The sequence below is a fragment of the Zootoca vivipara genome, chromosome 13, assembly GCF_963506605.1.
Source record: "Zootoca vivipara chromosome 13, rZooViv1.1, whole genome shotgun sequence".
Classification (NCBI taxonomy): domain Eukaryota; kingdom Metazoa; phylum Chordata; class Lepidosauria; order Squamata; family Lacertidae; genus Zootoca; species Zootoca vivipara.
Window position 1 is genome coordinate 32115477 of NC_083288.1, and position 16840 is coordinate 32132316.

Sequence of the window (16840 nt, forward strand, 5' to 3'; positions counted from 1 at the left end):
GAGGCTTTGCAAGTAATGATCATCCAAATGTGCATTTGCCAGCCGATTTTCCTTAGATTATCAAGGTATATTACAGTCGGTCAAATAAGATTCCATTTTCTCAAAGTCCTCTTTTTCACAGTCGTATAGCAAAGTATTAAAAAATTCAAATGCTTTCCTTATTTCTTTTGGGCTAGTCAAATGCTTATCTTTGTCTACAATATTATTTATCATCTTATTCTTTCTTTCTTTTTTAAGTTGCTAAGCTAGCAGTTCACCAAGTTATTTATATTTATTTATTTATTTAATTTTCATACCGCTTTATTTTTTTTAATAAAAATCTCAAAGTGGTTTACAGCATATTAAATGAATAAAACAATAAAACAATCGCCGGGCAATGTTCCTCTGACCTCATGAGGAGCCTCTTCAGTAGGTTTATTAGCAAATTCAAAAACGTTCTGTTTCATTAATTTAATTTTCTGATTGATCTCTTGATTAACATCGAAAATTGTGCTTGCAGGAGTTTAATCGCTTGAGAAATATCTGTGTCCTCTGGTTTTACAATTAATTCCTCCTTTTCCAATAAAACATCTAATATCTCCTGTTTTTCTTCCCCCCTTTCCCTTTTTTGAAAGGCACTTTGCTGAATTAAAATCCTCTCATTACTGCCTTGCTGGCATCCCACACTACACTTAAATCTGTTTCTTTATTTATTTAGGTTGAGGTCAAAAAAATTCTTGAAGGGAGCGTTGCCCCTTATTCACAGTTTGTTCACTTTGCGGTACAGCATCATTTAATCGACACCTAAATACAGAACATTTTTCACCTGTTATTTTCATCAAGATGGCATTACGGTCAGATAATGTTTTAGGGTGAATTTCCACCCTTTTTACCCTAGTTATTAAATCTTTTGAAGCCCATAAATAGTCTGCTCAGCTTGAGGAATTGCTTGCATTTGAAAAAAAAGTAAATTTAAGTTCTACAGAATGTTAAGTTGCCATAAGTCAATTAGGTCAAGATTGGACACCATATCGAAAAATGCAATTGGTAATTTCTCTTCTTTTGAGTCTTTTTTCTTATTCTTCTATCAACATTGAGGGAAACAACACCATTGAAGTCTCCCATCATTATTACATTAATTTAACACAAATCAAACAATGTCTCTCTCTATATATTTTTTAAAAAGAATCAGGTTTCTGTTCATTTGGGGCATAGATTCCTAATACAGAAATTGGTTCCCAATCTAGACTCACTTCAATTGTCATCGTTTGCACAGGTTTCTCCAAACTGCATGTTTTGCTTGCAAGGGCTTTTATGTCTGTTGATAATTCACTTAGCACTTTGGTGTGGCTTTGAAGATCTTTCCGCATTTCCGTCATTATCTATAAAAGGCCAATTTTTTGTTCTCCCTCTTGGAGACAGCCTTTCCTTGGTTGGCTAGGTATCTGTGTCAGATTCTTCTTTTGTTAGGCCATTTTTATTTTAATTGCCCAACCAAAGGAAAAAAAACAAAATAAAGAGGTACAAAGGCTAACAGTAACATTTTGAGTTTTGCTATGCATTCTTATATATACTGTACTACAGCCTCACATTTTGCCTCCTTTACTACACCCACCCACCCACACAATTTTAATGCAACTTATACATAATAAAGATTTTCAGAAAAGCTCTTAATTTGCCCCACCTAGAATTTCTAATCACATTCCCTCAATTAATTGCATGGCAAAAGAAAGCTATGTTTCCTTCTTCTTATATGTACAGGCGCTGCCCCTTGCCAGGTGTAACGACCACTGCCATCCAGGCTACAGCAGAAAAAAGAAGGAGGGGGAGCCATTTTGTTGCTATGATTGTGTTCCATGTCCTGATGGGATGGCTTCAAGCAAAATAGGTATACCACATAATTTAGTACAGCTCCCCATACTCGCCTTAGCAGCAGTTTATTTCTCTAAAACTGGTAAATAATTATCACTATCATCAGCATCTCATCATGGCAAATTGCAGCATTTAAGAGCATAGCTTAATCAATAAAGCAACAACCCAATCCATAACACCCCCCCCCCCAAAAAAAATATCAGTTATCTATTCAACCCATTAGAGAGAATGGTGAGATCAGTTTAACTGATGCAATTGATCGTAATAATTCACAAATTGAATATATTCAATACACAACCCAGGTTTTTATCATTATTACCATACCTTCTGTGTAAAAGAAAAATAGTATATCAGTACTGTAACTGATTGCCAGTTTTAAGTATGGCAGCATTATAAACAGTTCCCTAGATCTAAAACATTTAGTATACAGTGGGACCTCGACTTACAAGCTATTCAACATCCAACGTTTTCAAGTTATGAGCGGAAAAAGTGGCCGCACGCTTACGTTTTTTTTATATATATTTGAATGGAAAACCCATTTGTGGCTAGATGTGGTTTCCTCGACTTACGATTTTTTCGTTTCCAATGCATTCCTATGGGAAACCACTTTTCCTATTGGAAACTTGACTTACGAAGTTTTCGACCTACGAATGTGCATTTGGAATGGATTAAATTTGTAAGTTGAGGTCCCACTGTATATTTATATGGGTGCCAAAATTATCTGAGAGAGGAGAAGTCATGGGCTGCAACACATAAGTGTATTTTGCTTGAATAAGATCATTGGAAGGTTATGGCATTTTCTATTTTTTTTTCCGGGGGAGCCATAACCCCGAAATGCTGTATAGTTGATTCCACTTTTAGCAAAATTTCACCAGCTATCACTGTTTCCAATGTAATGCCGACAGAACACCAGCAATTAGAGAAAAATGGTCACTTCATTTTCTACAGGATATTTCTCTGGACTCCATGAATTTATATTATATGTATTTAATATTCCAGACATGGACAAGTGCTTCAAATGCCCAGAAAACCAATATCCAAGTAAGGACAGAGATCAATGCATTCCCAAGTCCCTGAATTTCCTCTCTTTCTCAGGACCGTTGGGGTTCACTTTAGCTTTCTTGTCTCTGTTTTATTCTCTGATCACAGCTTTGGTGTTTGCAATATTCACTAAGCATTGGAACACACCGATTGTCAAAGCCAACAATCGGGACGTCACCTTCTCTCTGATCATCTCCCTATTCCTCTGCTTCCTCTGCTCCTTGCTGTTCATTGGCCTGCCTCACACAGTGACCTGCTATTTACGACAAACTGCTTTTGGTATCATCTTTTCTGTGGCTGTTTCATGCATATTGGCCAAAACCATCACTGTGGTCCTGGCTTTCAAGGCCACCAAGCCAGGATCCAAGCTGAGGAAATGGGTGGGGAAAAGATTGTCCAATTCTATTCTTCTTGGTTGTTCCTTTACCCAAGCGAGTATTTGTGCCACGTGGCTATGTACTGCTCCTCCATTCCCAGATTTTGACATATATTCTTTGACTGAAGAAATTGTAATGGAATGCAATGAAGGCTCTGTTAGTATGTTTTATTGTGTCCTGGGTTACCTGGGAGTCTTGGCCATTGTCAGCTTCAGTGTGGCTTTCCAGGCCAGAAAGCTGCCAGACAGTTTCAATGAAGCGAAATTCATCACTTTCAGCATGTTGGTGTTTTGCAGTGTTTGGTTATCCTTTGTGCCCTCCTACTTGAGCACAAAGGGGAAATACATGGTGGCCGTGGAGGTCTTCTCCATCTTGGCCTCTAGTGCTGGGATACTGGCATGTATCTTCTTCCCCAAATGCTACATAATTATCCTGAAACCTGAATTAAACAGCAAAGATCAGCTTATTAGGAGAAAATACTAAGCATCTACTGATTTATTGAATGCTTGTGTAATTTTAAATAATGAAGTTTATTAGAGAAGAAAGCAAAACATATAGAAATGCCCATTTATATTTCCCTGGTATTCTTTTTCTCACAATAAATGTGTCCCACATTCTACTGTACATTTGAGTTTGTTGAAATACTATCTATCATGGAGTATTGTTCTTAAAACTGGAAGTAGGAAAAAAGTTATGTAAGAAGCAGTACTGGGGGGATTGTGATGCACATGCTAGGGATATTCTTGGATAAATTATTTTAAACTTCCTAAATCATAGGACAAATAAGAATAGCTGAGAAATTTACGTTTTGTATTTTAATACAGGAAGCAAATTCAAGCATATTCAAATGCAAATTTTTGGTCCATCCTCATTTATCCTGCAAAAAAATAGAGATTGTGTAGCAATCTATTTTCTTTCCAATAGAGATATTGTGCAGCAAGATTATTTATTCCATCATAGCCAAGGCAAGCATCTGCCATGCAATTTTTCTGGCACACCAATGGTACTCCAAGGCACAGAGGATATCCATTCAGTACAATGGCAGAACACCTGATTACCTGAGTGCAGAGGCAAAATACAAATGTACCCCTCACCTGGCAGAGCTAGTATGAGTACAGCAACTAACATTGGTATCCAAGAAGAGATGAACATTTCCTCAGTAGTTAAGAATTTTAATTTTCAAGGTAGGGCATAATGGAAATTAATAGAAAATCAGTATTGTCCCAAATAATATCCATAGCATTCTACACATAGTCAAGATAATCCTCAGTATTCTAAAAAATAAATTAATATGATTTACAGCAGAAGTAAGGATATGATCAAGAGTCAGCTACCTTTGGTGATCCCTACTATCCTTGTGTGTGTTTTGGAATGTGGTAGGTAATTTTTAGCCACTGCTCATTGTGATCTGACAGGATGCTAGGTGGGTGGGGTACTGCTGGAAACAAGAGTGGCGGCATTGTTCTTTGTTTCTGGGTTAAATTATTTGATATTTCAATCGTGGGGAGGGTGCAACACTGTCAAGTTTATAGCTTATAAGGAGGGTATAATTTTAAAACCTAAGTCTAGTTTATCTATTGTTGTTCTTTAAAAAAACGAATAATCCTAAATATGGGATTTAATCATCTGCAAGATAATCTTTTACATGAAAGTCTTTGTCCGATTAGCATCTGAATTGTACAATCTGGCTAAGATCAATGATCAAGAAGCTGATGTACAGTATATATTTATTTAGAAACATATATTATGCCAGTAATCTTGCAGTGCCAATGTGGTTTACAGTGATAAAACATATAAAACAATAAATGGAAACAAGACCTCACCTTTGCTTTGTGTGTGATAAGTCAGATTTAGCAAGCTGCTGGTGGGTTGGAATCACAGAATATCAATATAAAGAAACATAATGTAATAAACTCCTTTAGCTTATATAACTATTATATAATTGAATATTTTATGATTATAAATTACAGTGGTACCTCAACATCCGAATGACTCGACTTCTGAAGGTTTCGACTTCCAAAGTTGCCAAACCTGGAAGTCTTTTCACCCTGCACACATTCTGTGCCTGCGCAGAAGTGGCGCGCGTGGTCGGCGCATGCACAGAAGCGCAAAATCGCGCTTCGCGCATGCACAAAACGGGCGCTTTGACAACCAAAGACTTCGACTTACGAAGAACACCGCGGAACGGATCGCTTTCGTAAGTCGAGGTACCACTGTAAATATGAAGTGCTTATCAGTCACCCCAGGGCCTCTGCACTCTGTGATAAAATGTAAGCCATATTTTCCTTTATATCAATCTTTTGCTTCCATTTCATATTTTGTAAGTGCTCAGATATTTCTCAGTAGTCTATCAAGACAACCTTCCCCATCTTGGTTCTATTTGTATTTTATTTATTGTTATGTTTCCCATCAGCCCCCTCTAGTTTATATAGCAATCTAGCAAGCATTTCCCTAGGGGGCACTGATGTCACACAACATTTTTGACAGATCAATGAGACTGCAAGACCCAGAAGGAACCAATCCGCACAGAGAAAAGCACTGGCTGCCTCCTTGGTGCCCCTTTACCCCATTGCACTAACAAAATGCACTCCACACAGGGAACTTCCTAATGTCATAGAATCATAGAATCATAGAGTTGGAAGAGACCACAAGGGCCATCCAGTCCAACCCCCTGCCAAGCAGGAAACACCATCAAAGCATTCCTGACAGATGGCTGTCAAGCCTCTGCTTAAAGACCTCCAAAGAAGGAGACTCCACCACACTCCTTGGCAGCAAATTCCACTGCCGAACAGCTCTTACTGTCAGGAAGTTCTTCCTAATGTTTAGGTGGAATTTTCTTTCTTGTAGTTTGAATCCGTTGCTCCGTGTCCGCTTCTCTGGAGCAGCAGAAAACAACCTTTCTCCCTCCTTTATATGACATCCTTTTATATATTTGAACATGGTTATCATATCACCCCTTAACCTTCTCTTCTCCAGGCTAAACATACCCAGCTCCCTAAGCCGTTCCTCATAAGGCATCGTTTCCAGGCCTTTGACCATTTTGGTTGCCCTCTTCTGGACACGTTCCAGCTTATCAGTATCCTTCTTGAACTGTGGTGCCCAGAACTGGACACAATACTCCAGGTGAGGTCTGACCAGAGCAGAATACAGTGGTACTATTACTTCCCTTGATCTAGATGCTATACTCCTATTGATGCAGCCCAGAATTGCATTGGCTTTTTTAGCTGCTGCATCACACTGCTGACTCATGTCAAGTTTGTGGTCAACCAAAACTCCTAGATCCTTTTCACATGTACTGCTCTCAAGCCAGGTGTCTCCCATCCTGTATTTGTGCCTTTCATTTTTTTGCCCAAGTGTAGTACTTTACATTTCTCCTTGTTAAAATTCATCTTGTTTGCTTTGGCCCAGTTGTCTAATCTGTTAAGGTCATTCTGAAGTGTGATCCTGTCCTCTGGGGTGTTAGCCACCCCTCCCAACTTGGTGTCATCTGCAAACTTGCTCAGGATTCCCTCAAGCCCATCATCCAAGTCATTGATAAAGATGTTGAACAAGACTGGGCCCAAGACAGAACCCTGTGGCACCCCACTAGTCACTACTCTCCAGGATGAGGAGGAGCCATTGATGAGCACCCTTTGGGTTCGGTCAGTAATCCAGCTACAAATCCACTGAATGGTAGCATTGTCTAGCCCACATTTTACCAGCTTCTTTACAAGAATATCATGGGGCACCTTGTCAAAGGCCTTGCTGAAATCAAGATAGGCTACATCCACAGCGTTCCCTTCATCTACCAGGCTTGTAATTCTGTCAAAAAATGAGATCAGATTAGTCTGACATGACTTATTTTTCAGGAACCCATGCTGACTTTTAGTGATCACAGAGTTTCTTTCTAGGTGCTCACAGACTGTTTGCTTAATGATCTGCTCTAGAATCTTTCCTGGTATTGATGTCAGGCTGACTGGGCGGTAATTGTTTGGGTCCTCTCTTTTCCCCTTTTTGAAAATAGGGACAACATTTGCCCTCCTCCAGTCTGCTGGAACTTCGCCTGTTCTCCAGGAATTTTCAAAGATTATTGCCAGTGGTTCTGAAATCACCTCTGCCAGTTCTTTTAATACTCTTGGATGTAGTTCATCTGGCCCTGGAGACTTGAATACATCTAAACTAGCCAAGTATTCTTGTACTACCTCCTTACTTATTCTGGGCTGTGTTTCCCCTGCTGAATCATCTGCTCCATATTCTTCAGGTCGGGCGTTGTTTTCTTTCTTGGAGAAGACTGAGGCAAAGAAGGCATTGAGGAGTTCTGCCCTTTCTCTGTCCCCTGTTTGCATTTCACCATCTTCTCCTCTGAGTGACCCCACTGTTTCCTTGTTTTTCCTTTTGCTACGGACATACCCATAAAAGCCCTTTTTGTTGCTTTTAACCTCTCTGGCGAGCCTGAGTTCATTCTGTGCTTTAGCTTTTCTGACTTTGTCTCTACACGTGCTGGCTATATGTTTGAATTCCTCTCTGGAGATTTCCCCCCTTTTCCATTTTTTGTACATATCCCTTTTAAATCTTAACTCAGTCAAAAGTTCTTTAGATAGCCAGCCTGGCTTCTTTAGGCACCTTCCATGTTTCCGTCTCATTGGTCACAGCCAGCTTGAGTCCAGCAACGATGCCTTTTATGTACGGACTAAATGACCTCTCCACACAAGTTGGAAATGCCAAATACCCAGAGACAAACAGCATGTATAACATGCAGGATGGTGTTTGGGTTCATTATTGTGTGTGTTTACTCTTTATACACACTTTGGTAGTTGTAATGCCTGAGCTCAAACCCATTACATTATAGGTAGGTAGTCATGCTGGTCTGCCGTAGTTGAAACAGAATTTTTTAAAAATCCTTCCAGTAGCACCTTAGAGACCAACTAAGTTTGTTACTGGTATGAGCTTTTGTGTGCATGCCATGTGAAGAAAGCTCATACCAATAACAAACTTAGTTATACTCTAAGGTGCTACTGGAATGAATTTGTTGTTGTTGTTTCTATTACATTATGTCTACCTTTTGCTCTGTGCTATCCCTCATGTATCAGTAGTTATGTCAGAACAAATGTACAATATAACCCACACACATCAAGATATGGACAAATGTGTCTATACCAGGGCTAGTGTTGTGGAGGATATGAATATATCATCTCTGACTCCATCATAAGTCTTTACTCTTCTTTTTACTAGTGTACATTTCCCCCATTACACTAACCTCTAATTGACAGGTTTTATTTTGCTGGCGGTGGTATCATTCCTCGAACAACACTCTGGAGACATTGTTTTAAACCATGTGATTATCTCAGATTATTATGATTCATCTTCAGTCTTGTCAAAAACTAACATAGTGTGGAACCTTATATAAAATATACCATGTTTGCTGAGAACTGGAATAGGGAGGTTTCGAGAGGAAGAACTATAAGCAATCTAAGCAATGCTGATTTCAATTTATGAAAATAATATGGATCCATTGAAGGAAGCATTTTTTTAAAGGAGCTGCTGCGAGGCAAAAAACAGAATTCTAGGTCAAGATTTGCCCAGTGGTGACAGCAATGTTTTTGTGGTTCCTCTTCCTCTTTCTGTGGTTACAACTACCATCAGCTGAGGGAAAGAAAGAAAGTGCTTGTGCTGTGACTGATCCTTTCCAGTTCCCATTTGAGTATAATCAGAAAGGTGACCAAATCATCGGAGAGATAACGTCTCAGCTTGGCTTTGTATTTGATGAGTTGTCTTTCAGTGAGCACCCTAAAACCAAGTTTCTTTATGAACTTCTGTAAGTATTTCCTCCCCTCCATTATATGGTCTAGGTCAGATAATGTCTCATAAAAGGGCACGTTCAGAAATCAGTATGTACATCTAAAAATATATTTTTATAATTGTTTCAATGTGATATTCTTTTTTTTATCATTTTACCCTTTGTCCAGTGGGTGTATGCTGATGCACACAGGCTTCATGCAGGAGGGGCTAGGCTCCTCATGCAGTAGCACACAATGGAAAATGATTTGTGCTTCCCTCTTCAGCAACCCATGACCCATATTTTGGACACCATGAGGACTAATCACCTGGATTATTCCAAAATCAACAAAGGGAAAAATAGATAGATATTGATGCAGACAGTGCATGGAGTAACAACCTGGCTCATGAATGAAACAACCAGGGCTTTTGGCTCATGCCATCTGCTGGAAATTTATGTGACCATACTCTGGGACGCGGGTAGCACTGTGGGTTAAACCACAGAGCCTAGGGCTTGCCGATCAGAAGGTCAGCGGTTCGAATCCCTGCAACGGGGTGAGCTTCCGTTGCTTAGTCCCAGCTCCTGCCAACCTAGCAGTTCAAAAGCACATCAGTGCAAGTAGATAAATAGGTACCGCTACAGCAGGAAGGTAAACGCCATTTCCGTGTGCTGCTCTGGTTTGCCAGAAGCAGCTTTGTCATGCTGGCCACATGACCCGGAAGCTGTACGCCAGCTCCCTCAGCCAATAACGCGAGATGAGCGCCGCAACCCCAGAGTCGGTCATGACTGGACCTAATGGTCAGGGGTCCCTTTACCTTACTCTTTCTTAGAGGCAGACCTGCACTCATATTTCACAAAATGAATTACAAGTATGCCTTGTGACATTTTAGAACAATGTATGTAATATCATTCTAATAGCGTTAAACAGGTCAGTGTAGATCCAGCCTAGGGCTCACAGACCAGCCTCACACCTCAGCAGCATTCATTGTTCCCCTCTTTGCCTCATCTGTTTCATGTTCTCATTCACATTCCTCACAGACACAAACTTCCTAAGGGATTGGATATCTGTCTTACATATGCTGGAAACCTTTATTTAGGGCTATCTCGAAGAAATATCAGCATATACTGTCCCTGGTATTTGCTGTGAAGGAGATCAATGAGAATGCAAAGATCCTACCAAATGTCACCCTGGGCTTTCACATCTATGACAGCTATACAAATGCAAGAATGACTCAACAGAACACCTTGAAGCTTCTGTCCACCACAGAAAGGATTTTTCCCAACTTCAAATGTGACAAGAGAAAGAATCTGATAGCTGTTATTGGAGGACTTGACTCTGACATTTCCCTTCACATGGCTATTCTCTTAGGCATATACAAGATCCCACAGGTAGACTGAGAGTGTAGTTCATGAAGCTTTTAACCTCAGGATATTGTTTCTTTTTTGCTCTCTCTTTCTGAAAGTGACCAAAAGTGAAACATCAGGTTTTACTAATTTGTCAAAAAGCTCTAGTTACAGGTAGGTAGCCATGTTGGTCTGATGTAGTCTAAACAAAACAAGAAAAATCCTTCCAGTAGCACCTTAAAGACCAACTAAGTTTGTCATTGGTATGAGCTTTCGTGTGCATGCACACTTCTTCAGATACAGGATTTTTTAAATTTTGTTTTGTCAAAAAGCTATCCATATTGGGGAGAATAATTCACTTTTAATACTTCTCCGCAAGATATACACATGGAACAAGGCACTCACTATACATTGTTTTATCTTGAGATCAGCATGATGTTTGGCAATATTCTCTAAAGTGCTTTGTTCCTCTTTATGATCTGCAAACGTGATGCAAGGGTATGCATAAATCTCCATGTGGATAATGCATAGGGTTATGTTGTTTAGGTACCCACCTCAGTTTGATAGTCTGTCCGTAAGGTCAAATCCAGTACACATGCCCAAGAGTCTGATATGATTGGAAAAAAGCAATTAACATTAGGAATATTTTCTATCAGGGGTGCAGGACAGAATCCAGGCAGCAAGGCACTCCACTTATCATTTGTTCTTATTATTATTTACTCACTCTTCAATCTAAGGTCCCAGGGTGGATTGTAACATTAAAACGCCATATTAAAAACAGTGTAAAACAAATTACAATCGCAGATCACAAACACAGACTGATTCTATGAGCAAGCTTTATGCCCTGTGTGGTACAGGAAGGTTACCTAAGAGAACCTCTCACACTCCCTTCATAGTCCAACTGCAACACAACATTGCAGTGCTGCAAATGAGTCTTACCCACTGGACACTGAGGTCCAGTGCCAAGGGCCTTCTAGCTCTTCCCTCACTACGAGAAGCCAAGTTACAGGGAACCAGGCAGAGGGCCTTCTCGGTAGTGGCACCCGCCCTGTGGAACGCCCTCCCATCAGATGTCAAAGAGAAAAACAACTACCAGACTTTTAGAAGACATCTGAAGGCAGCCCTGTTTAGGGAAGCTTTTAATGTTTAATGGATTATTGCATTTTAATGTTCTGTTGGAAGCCGCCCAGAGTGGCTGGGGAAACTCAGCCAGATGGGTGGGGTATAAATAAATAAATAAATAAATAAATAAATTATTATTATTATTATTATTATTATTATTATTATTATTATTATTATTATCCTTCAGTTGTTACTGTCACCAGTCTCCCACTTACTCCTACAGCCCAGATGGGAGTCACTAAAGAAATTACTTTTTGAGCTTCCCTTATGAGTTACTCAGAGTATTAAAGCAGCTCGCACTCTCTCTGAGTCTCTCTCAAACATCAGAAGAGTGTGCTGGTCACTTACCACTCCAATCCTAAACTATTCCAGTAAACTGATTGTCAAGCATCTGGGTACACAGAGGTTCTTAAACCCTGAGACTGGCAATCACAGGCATCTCAGCAGTCAAATTAAATCCAGGGGGAAATAAACCAGAGCACCATGGCTCTAAAACTGGACTAATCCTAACCTTCTCTACAAAAGTTGTCCTGGTCTACTCACCAGTAAGCAGTTTCTTAGAAAGTCCAATCTGGAACTCTGCTGTTGAGAGAGAACCTGGATCCTTGGTGCTGAACAGGGAACAAGGCTACAAGAGCAGCTCAGGAGTAGGTGGGAAAAAATAACCTACAAACAAGGTGGGTCATCCAAAAATTCCTACTTGGCTGCAAAGCAACCAACAAACCAAACAGAGATGAGGGGAGGGGGGGGAGGTGCTCCTGACAGAAGAAGAAGAACAACAACAACCGTTAGCTAGGGCAGCCCACCTAATGCACAAGCAGGCATGTGATATTGAAGTATTGTGCATACTTCCTCTTTTGGCCTGAACAACCTGCAAATATGCCCCCCTGGCGTTAGCAAGGTGGACAGGGCAGCAGACCACGCCCTCTGGGGTAAGATCACCTTAGACACATCTATACAGATATTTAGAATGTTGGTGCATGTTTTAATCCATTTTTAGTTTATGTTGGTTTAACTTAATGATGTTAATTCATTTTCTCAATACTTTCATTGTTTTATCTTTCTTATAAACCACTTTCAATATTTGTTTTTACAATCAATCTGAAATAAAATAAAATATTGAATAAAAAATAAAAATAAATACCATTTGGAATTAATTCTCAACTGTTGTTTCCCCCCACACTCAGATTGCCAGTTGTGTATTAGCTCCAGTGATGAGACTTGGACCCCAGTTCCCTTCCTCCTATCGGATGGTCCCCAACGAAGTATATCAATATAAAGGGATTGTCTACCTACTTCTGCATTTTCATTGGATTTGGGTAGGGATTGTGGCATCAGGTGATGACAATGGGGAAATTTTTGTGCAAACCTTGATGCCAATGCTTTCCCAGCATGGTATCTGTACAGCCTTCACTGAAAAAATATTCGCCATATCTCAAACTGCAGAGAACTTGGGTTCATTAGGACTATTCCGGGCCAAGTCCTTTTCTATGACCATCTCAAAAATCAAAGTATTGGTTGTATGTGCAGAAGCACAGACCATGACAGCTTTAATATGGATGATATATTTCTTTTCATTATTAGAAGGTGCCACTGAAACGTATATGGGTAAAGTATGGATTATGACTGCCCACTGGGATTTCTCATTAGAAACCATGCACAGAGCTTCCGATATCCAAGTCTTCAATGGTGCCTTGTCTTTTGTAATACGTTCAAAGGAAGTTCTGGGGTTTACACAATTCCTGCAGAACCTACATCCTAATTCCGCCAAAGGAGATGGTTTTATCAGAATCTTCTGGCAACAGGCATTCAACTGCTTATTCCCTGATTCTAATGAGCACAGGGAAGAGGCTGATTTTTGTACTGGACAAGAGAATCTGCAGAGCCTCCCTGCAACTTTGTTTGAAATGAGCATGACAGGCCAAAGTTACAGCATCTATAATGCAGCCCAGGCCATAGCATATACCTTACACAGGTTGAATCTATTCAGGATAAAACATGGAGCAATGGTCAATGGAGGACTAGATCCTCAAAATCTGCAACCTTGGCAGGTAAGACATTCAAAACCACCTTCTTGTCACACAAAAATTCACGGCATAGTAACAAACAAATGAAATATCCCTCTCACAGTTTTAAAGGTCATAGATTCTCATGGATTGGAAGCAAGAGCCATCTAGCCTAGTGTTGTGTCGAAATAGCGGGCAGATACCTATGAGAAACTGACAAACAGGACTTCAGCAGGACATAATACTCTTCCATTTGCTAACCAAGGTGCTGACAGCAGCATTCTTGCAATATATAGCCATTGTGAATAAAAGCCAATGACAGCCCGTAGATTTATCTAATCATCACCTAAAGCTGTCTATGTTTCTTTCTTTTCATGTTTCTTTGAGAGGATTTTATGCTAAGACAAAGTTTGGATAGCCAGAATGAAAAAGAAGTTTTTAGAAGTTAGTACAGTAGACAGGAGTGCCTGGCGTGCTCTGGTCCATGGGGTCACGAAGAGTCGGACATGACTAAATGACTAAACAACAACAACAGTAATTATATTCAATGCTCTGCACTTTTTGTGCTTGTCCCACCCCATCCTTACAGTCTACTGCCCTACTTTGCCACGTTAGTTTCTGCACCATAGAAGAAACATATTTTCTACTGTAACTGCAACATCGTTTTCTTCCTAGCGGTGGCCACTTTTTATTGTAAACAAATTGCTCTGCTGTTTGTATTGTTTTTGACTCTTCTTTACTGTGATCATTATAGAATGTTTGTTTTCCTCTTTCAAAATAGGAAAATATGTTTTCCACTTTCATCTTTTTGCAAAACTTACGCTTAATTCTTTCAATTTAGCTTAACCTTTTCCTGAAAAGCATCTCATTTAACAATAGTGGGGGTGCTACCGTTTCTTTTGATGAGAATGGTGAATTAGCATCTGGATACGATATTGTAAATTGGGTGGTTTTCCCAAATCACTCCTTTTTCAAGGTGAAAGTAGGAGTGATGGACCGATGGGCATCACCAAGCCAAGAATTTAGAGTGAACGAGAAGGCCATCACATGGCACAGTGCATTCAATCAGGTGGGATTATATGCATACATACCTACATATATACATATAAATGTCTATATTCCACTAGTTCCGAGAAACTTGGGTGCTCATGTGTAGAAGCCTAGGCCCATAATCTCAAATGCTTGCCCTAGTGCATGAAGGGAGGGTGTGTAGCAGAGATCTGTGTTATTATGGATGAGACCAGAAACAGCCCCTTATTTTTCAATATAAACCCACCATTCAACATAAAAAAATTCCTTCAGTAGCACCTTAAAGACCAACTAAGTTTATATTTTGGTATGAGCTTTCGTGTGCATGCACACTTCTTCAGATACACTAGAAACAGAAGTGTCAGACCCTATATATATACAGAGGGTGGTGGGGGTGGGTGGGAATGGGAGATGGGCTGATGGGAGTGGTAAACCTGTAGATGGGTGTTAATGGCTGCTGATGGCTGCAATTAGTCCTGGGCTGAGGTGCTAAAGAAAGCTTGATCATGCATAATGAGATAAGAATCCGATATCTCTATTCATCCCAGGTGCTTCCATGGTTTTAAGCTTGGTAATGATTTCCAATTCAGCAACTTCCCTTTCCAGTCTGTTCCTGAAATTTCTCTGTAATAAAACAGCTGCTTTGAGATCTTTGAGACCATTCAACAGTATGTCCATTCCCATCTCCCCAGTGGAAGAACACCAGTTTTAAACTTGTTGCTAAAGCATCTTAAGAATTTATATCACAATCAAGGGAATGATTCACTTGAATCCTAGTTTTGATTTCATACTGATCCCCCCCCCTGGTTCATTTAACAACATGGGGAAATGTTTTCAATGGGGAATCTATGCATAGCCCTCTTGAGATCTATGGGACATCCTTGGCTGCTTTATTTACGAAACAATTTAGTAAAAATAATTTACAGGACAAGTGAGATAAAATAATTTTCTTTTTATGAATAGGTACTGCCCCTTGCCAGGTGTAATGACCACTGTCATCCTGGCTACAGCAGAAAAAAGAAAGAGGGGAAGCCATTTTGTTGCTATGATTGTGCTCCATGTCCAGAAGGGATGATTTCAGACAAAAATGGTACGCGATGTACTGCAACCATTTCCCATAGCAGCAACTCAGTTCACCAACTCATATTGCATAACTCCAAAAATTTGTTTAATTTATTTGCTTGTTTATTTCAGACATGAGTACTTGCTTCAAGTGCCCAGAAGATTGCTTTCCAAGCAAGGAACAAGATCAATGCATCCCTAGGCTCCTGAATTTCCTTTCTATCTCAGAACCTTTCGGTATCACTTCATCTCTCTTGGCTCTCTCATTTTCTTTGACCACTGCTTTTGTCCTCAGAGTCTTCACTAAGTATCAAGACACTCCCATTGTCAAGGCCAACAATCGGGACCTCACCTATGTTCTGCTCATCTGCCTATTGTTCTGCTTCCTCTGCTGCTTCCTATTCCTTGGCTGGCCTCACACAGTGACCTGCTATTTAAGACAAACAGTTTTTGGAGTCATCTTCACTGTGGCTCTTTCAAGCATATTGGCAAAAACTATCACTGTGGTTTTAGCATTTGCCGTCATCAAACCAGGATCCAGGATGTTGAAATGGGTTGGGAAACAAATTTCCCACTTCATTCTCTTTGGTTGCTCCTTTGTTCAAGTCTGTATTTGTACTGTATGGCTATGTACTGCCCCTCCCTTCCCAAATTTTGATATGCACTGCCTGGCAGAAGAAATAATAGCAGAATGCAATGAAGGTTCAGTTTTTATGTTTTATTGTGTCTTGGGATACTTGGGATTTCTGGCCACGGTCAGTTTCACTGTGGCATTTTTTGCCAGGAAGCTGCCAGACAGCTTCAATGAGGCCAAGTTCATCACTTTCAGCATGTTGGTGTTTTGTAGCGTTTGGTTGTCCTTTGTGCCCTCTTACCTGAGCACAAAGGGGAAATACATGGTGGCTGTGGAGATCTTCTCTATCTTGGCCTCCAGTGCTGGGTTACTGGGTTGCATATTTGCCCCTAAATGCTACATAATAATTCTGAGGCCTAATTTGAACACTAAGGACCAGTTAACTTGGAGAAAATATTAAGAATCTAATCATTTTTTAAATTCTATATGATCTTAAAATGTTGGTATTTATCAAAGAAAATAATTATACTATATAATTTACTCCTTTGTTTCCCCCCAAATGTTATTTACCTCACACATAGCCGAGGCCTTGATAGCTCCTTTGGTTAGAATGTGGTGCTGATAACTCTTTGATTCAGTGCTTTCTTCATTCTCCAGTTTATTTGGGCTTCTGAAGCTG

The 16840-nt window shown here is 39.9% G+C and overlaps 1 protein-coding gene across 1 annotated transcript; it reads left to right on the plus strand.

Annotated features, from left to right (window-relative positions):
• Positions 1–2852: 2852 nt before the first annotated feature.
• Positions 2853–3752, plus strand: LOC118094742 (vomeronasal type-2 receptor 26-like). Its single transcript, XM_035135366.2, has one exon. The coding sequence runs from the start codon at positions 2853–2855 to the stop codon at positions 3750–3752; it is 900 nt and encodes a 299-aa protein (XP_034991257.2).
• Positions 3753–16840: the final 13088 nt, after the last annotated feature.

What these genes read in the sequence shown, in the direction of transcription:
- LOC118094742 (XM_035135366.2), top strand. Translation starts at nt 2,853, where the DNA reads ATGGACAAGTGCTTCAAATGCCCAGAAAACCAATATCCAAGTAAGGAC.